The 4,689-nt window shown below is 54.1% G+C and overlaps 1 protein-coding gene across 1 annotated transcript in view; it reads left to right on the top strand.

The window, feature by feature from the left end:
* TRIOBP (TRIO and F-actin binding protein) overlaps nucleotides 1-4,689 on the top strand; it is a gene marked incomplete at its 5' end in the record, with an annotated part of 9,281 nt that overhangs the window by 3,110 nt on the left and 1,482 nt on the right. Inside the window, 6 exons of the mRNA XM_010138192.1 lie at nucleotides 1-54; nucleotides 695-796; nucleotides 2,809-2,956; nucleotides 3,400-3,511; nucleotides 3,985-4,144; nucleotides 4,499-4,612. The exon at nucleotides 1-54 is cut by the window's left edge and continues 7 nt beyond it. Of these exons, the coding sequence (XP_010136494.1) occupies nucleotides 1-54; nucleotides 695-796; nucleotides 2,809-2,956; nucleotides 3,400-3,511; nucleotides 3,985-4,144; nucleotides 4,499-4,612 (690 nt within the window). The remainder of the gene's footprint in view (nucleotides 55-694; nucleotides 797-2,808; nucleotides 2,957-3,399; nucleotides 3,512-3,984; nucleotides 4,145-4,498; nucleotides 4,613-4,689) is intronic.

The following is a 4,689-nucleotide window of genomic DNA, read 5'->3' as shown; positions in this document are numbered from 1 at the left end:
CTGAACCAGAGCAAGGGGGGCCATGGAGATACCAACGAGGCGCTGAAAAAGGAGGTAAGAGTATCCCTCCTCTCTGAAACTGTGGTTCTGGTGGTCTCCTAGTAAAATTCCTGGAAGCAGGAGGCTCTGCAGAAGAGCAAGGCAAAGATGCAGGGAAATGTTCATTCTTTTTGGCTCCATTTGCCACCCCTCAAGAGCATAGGAACTTTTGCAACCAGGTATTGTGAAGGCCAGACACCTGCTCTCAGACTCATGGAGAGGTTCCCTAGGCCACATTTTGGTCCAGGATAAGTTAGTCGATGGCACTGCTTGCATACGGTCTGTATTTCCTGGGGGCGTATCCACGCCCTCTCTTCTCTGGCTGTTCCCAAGCCTGCAAGTGCTTCACCTGCCAGCCTTTGAAAGGAGTCATGCATTTGTCTGTCGTCCCAGCTACATATGCAGCAGTGGTTTCCTCCAGCACGGAGCCACTTCTGGAAGCTGGGATGTCTCCTCCCCTCCTTGCTAGTGTTTATCAGGCTGGGGCTGACTTTGCCAGTTTGCAAGCTGCCATTCCTGTGGGAAGCAGATGTCTCCATTGGCCACGCGTGGCCTTCCCCATCCCTAAGCCCAGGGTTCAGATGCAACATATTGGTCAGGCCGTGACACTTTTCCACCCCTGGCTGAGCGTCTCTCTCTCCCCTTCCTGGCATAGGTCCACTCACTGCGAGCACAGCTGGAATCCTGCCGGGCCCAAAATGAGAGCCTGGCGAAATCCCAGGGAGATGGCCATGTGCCCCGGGGGTACATCTCACGGGTGAGTACGGTACTGCACACAGGACCCTGGGGTCACTCCAGTCCCAAACTGGGAAGTGCTGGGACTCAGTTTATTGCCGACCAGGATCACTAATCATTGTGTTGCCATGGTGACCCTAACTGGGCCCACTTGTAATCAATGTTAATTACATAAAGGCTGCTATGTGTTGCCTGGCTTTAAAGGGGCCAGAGTATAAACAGGGAGGAGAAGGAGAGTTAGGGGAGAGGTGCAGGATCTGTGCCCTGCTTTGTGCATAGGCGTGATGCTGGCCTGGGCTGGGCTGGGAAGCTGAGCTGTCCCCCATCTCGGGAGTGGGTCAGCAGCTTTCTGCCAAGCTGTGCATGCATTGCTCGGTGGTTTGCAGCTCACCACATGTGGTTCTTGCTAATAGGGGCTCCCAAAACCCTTGTTAAAAGCAGACTGTCATGCTCTGGGGAGCTCTTGTCCTTGCCAGAGCTGCCTGAGCCCTGAAGGTCACTTAGACAGCACAGCCTGTTCATTTGCTGGGACGGCACGTGGGAAAGCCTGCAAAGCACAGTTTGCCCACGCTTCAGCCTCTCACTTCTCTTTGTTTATTTATTTCACCCCCCCATGGACTCATCCAAAGCAAGCAGGGTCACATCCTGCAGGGGTTTCCTGGGGGGAGGCTGCTGTTCCACCACCTGTGGGGATTTCAGGATGTGCCCTGAATGTTGAAAGATACTCGAGGGGTGGGGGGAAGGAAATTGGGGCTCGTAAACCCTGTTGCGGCCGGTTGGCTGTACCTAGCCCAGATAAAGAAACCCACAAACCCCGTGGTGCTCAGCCCAGATGCTTACCAGTCACTCTTCATTTAATATTTAAAGCTCACAGGCCTCTTTATCGCAAAAAAAGCAAAAGGAGTAGGCAGGAATGGCATTTTATCTTCATAATAACTTGGCTCAAAAGGCCAGTATTTCATATCTGAGGCCAAACTTGGCCTTTCCCCACAGGGCTCATTCTTCTCTTAGTCTGCCAGGGTTTGCAGCCAGTCTGGACAGATCACCAGATTGATCCCTGTCTTTTTCCTGTCCTTTGGTTGATCTGTGAACCTTCTGAGCTTTCTGCAGCAGGGAAGAGTGACTAGCCAGCACTCCCACAGGGTGTTGCAGTGCCCTTTACAGCAGCTTTTGCCTTAGTACTGGGGGAAGGAGTGGGATGGCAAGGGGCTACTGGGGGACGTGATGGTTACTTGGCTCTCCACTGATGTCTTAGAGGCCCTGGCTTTTTAAAATAATACTCTGCCATGGTTTGGTGGTGAATAAATCCTTCCTGAGGGGCTTGGGGCAGTGCTGCCAGCATCTGGAGGGAGAGTGAGGGAAATGCTTTGCTTTGCTGTGTAACCTCAGTTAACCACAGGACTCGGTGTTGAAAGAACCATCCCCTTGGTCTCTCTCTGAGCTGTCAGAAAGGAGGGCGAGCTGTGTGAGGAGGATCCCTAACCGTCAGTCTGTGGAGAGGGCTCTTTGGCAGTCCCCATTGGGCTGCAGGGCAGTGCATGGTGTCACTTTTCAGGAGAAGAGGCTCAGTTTTCATTGATTCTGGGGGATGCTGCTGCATTTAAAAGGCAGATATCCGGATGCTGCTCCCACTACTAAACTCCTCCAGCCAGGCAGCGCAGTCTAGTGGAGGGCCTGGACTGGGGAGTTGGGTGCATTATTCCCAGCTCTTGGCAGAAGAGGGACGTTCCTGTCCTGCTGCTTCAGTTTTAAGAGGAATGTTTCTTCCTCAGCAAAGCACTATGGGGTTGCAAGATGTGTGGCCATGTCAAACGGTTGTGTTCAGCAATAGAAGTGCCACCTCACTTTCAGAAGGAAAAGACCCTTCTGGAGACTGGTCTCACTTTTCTCAGAATGGCCCTGGACTCAGATGAGGTTCGCAATGGCAAACATCAGCCCAATTATATACCTGTTCAGGCCCAAGCCCTTCCTCCTGCCCTCCTAGTTCCTCTGTCCCATTTTCCACCCTCACCCCTTCTTTCCCCTGCATGGCAGGAGGCCTGCGAGCGAAGCCTGGCTGAGATGGAGTCATCCCACCAGCAAGTGATGGAGGAACTCCAGAGGCACCACCAGCGAGAGCTGGAGCGGCTACGGCAGGAGAAGGAGCGGCTCCTGGCAGAGGAGGCGGCAGCAACGGCAGCAGGTAGGACCTAATGCCAAGCCATGCCCTGCCCCATTCAGGTGGACCTCTCACGCCTCTGCTAAGTGTCTCTTGCCAGAAAACAGTCATCTGGTGTGAGGCTGATGCTCCTTGGACCTGTACTGCAGGGGCTGTTTGGGCTGCGGGAACAAGGTGCTGTAGGAAATGGTTTCTTTCCTCTCTGGATGAGCAGGGCTGTCGGAGGTGACAGGGAGCTCCCATGCTGCCCTGTCTTAGTCTCCTTGGCAGCATTTGGCACACCAGGATGATCCTGGGGCATGGAGAAGCGGGGGGATGCCCTAAGGGCAGAAGGGAAGGAGGGGAATCTGCAAACATAGGTCTGGGAGCCTGAAGCAACAAGAGCTCAGCCAGTTCCCTGGTGTGATTTCCCCAGATGTGTCAGAGCTGGCACAGCCTGATCCATATCCCATTGTCCCCCTCTGCAGCCATTGAGGCACTGAAGAAAGCCCACCGGGAGGAGATGAATAAGGAACTGGGCAGGACACGAAGCTTCCAGCAATGCAGCTCAATCTCAGATGCGCTCCAAAAGCAGCACCAGTAAGAAACCACCTCTCCTGATCCCTTTACCCAATGCTATCACCCCGTGCCAGTGTCACAACACACCATCTGTGTGTGGCTGTAGCCCCCAGCTGTCCCTCCTGCCACCTTCCCAGCACCCTGGGAGTGGTGGGTGACCAGAGGTGACTGCCGGGACTGATGGTGCTGTAGGGCAGGGAGGTTTAGCCCCTGCTTGGCTATTTTCCCTAGAGCAGCTCTGTTTTCCCTATAGCTTCTTGCCTCTCTTCTCTTCATGGAAAGCTCCTCCATTTCTCCTGTATGGCTTGAAGCTCCTAGAAGCACCACGCTCATGTGCGGGACAGTGGGAACTGAAGCCTTGGTCCACAGGAAGCATTATTTTGTGCCAGTAACAGACGTGGGCAAAGGCTGCCTGTGGCAGGGGGGAAGGCGATTTTGGTGGCCAGGGACCAGCGAGGGTCAGGGGGCAGTAATGAGCCGGCATCTCTTTGCAGGTTGGACGTGGATTCCCTGAAGCGGGAGCTGCAGGTGCTTTCTGAGCAATATTCCCAAAAGTGCCTGGAAATCGAGGAGCTCACCCAGAAGGCAGAGGAGCGGGAGCAGACACTGCAGCGCTGTCAGCAAGAGGGGAAGGAGCTCCTCCGGAAAAACCAGGCAAGAGAAGGGCTTTCACTGCCAGCAGAGACCGCAGAGTGCTTTCCTCTCTCGCACAGCACAGCCCCTCGGTTAAAACTCCCCTGTTTGTTCATATTTTTTCCCTTTTAATATTTTATCATTGAAAATGAAAAAAAGAAATTAAGAGTCAGAGGTTGTAGATGGGCTTGTCTTATCTATGGTGTAAACTATGGTGAGTGTATTCTGGTGGTTGTAGGTGCCACCGTCACCTATGGTCAGGGGCTTACAGGGAGATCTCTGAGCTGGAGTAGGACTGGCATGAAGATGGAGGGGTCAGGACAGCAGAGAGGCCTGTGCTCTGGCTACTCTGACATCTTTTGGTTTGGCCTGCAGGAGCTGCAGACCCGCCTCTCGGATGAGATCGAGAAGCTGCGAAGCTTTATTTCATCACGGGGCTCTGGGGACCGTTCTCCACACAATAATGAGCGGAGCTCCTGCGAGTTGGAGGTAAGGGGGTCCCCCCAGGCCGCCCCGCTGCCTCCATCCCCACTCCATTCCGGGGGTCTCCTCCTCACAGCGGTTTT

Source organism: Buceros rhinoceros, unplaced genomic scaffold (assembly GCF_000710305.1).
Source record: "Buceros rhinoceros silvestris isolate BGI_N320 unplaced genomic scaffold, ASM71030v1 scaffold28816, whole genome shotgun sequence".
NCBI lineage: Eukaryota > Metazoa > Chordata > Aves > Bucerotiformes > Bucerotidae > Buceros > Buceros rhinoceros.
The sequence above is the reverse complement of the archived record's forward strand: the minus strand, read 5'-3'. Positions and strand labels throughout refer to the sequence as shown.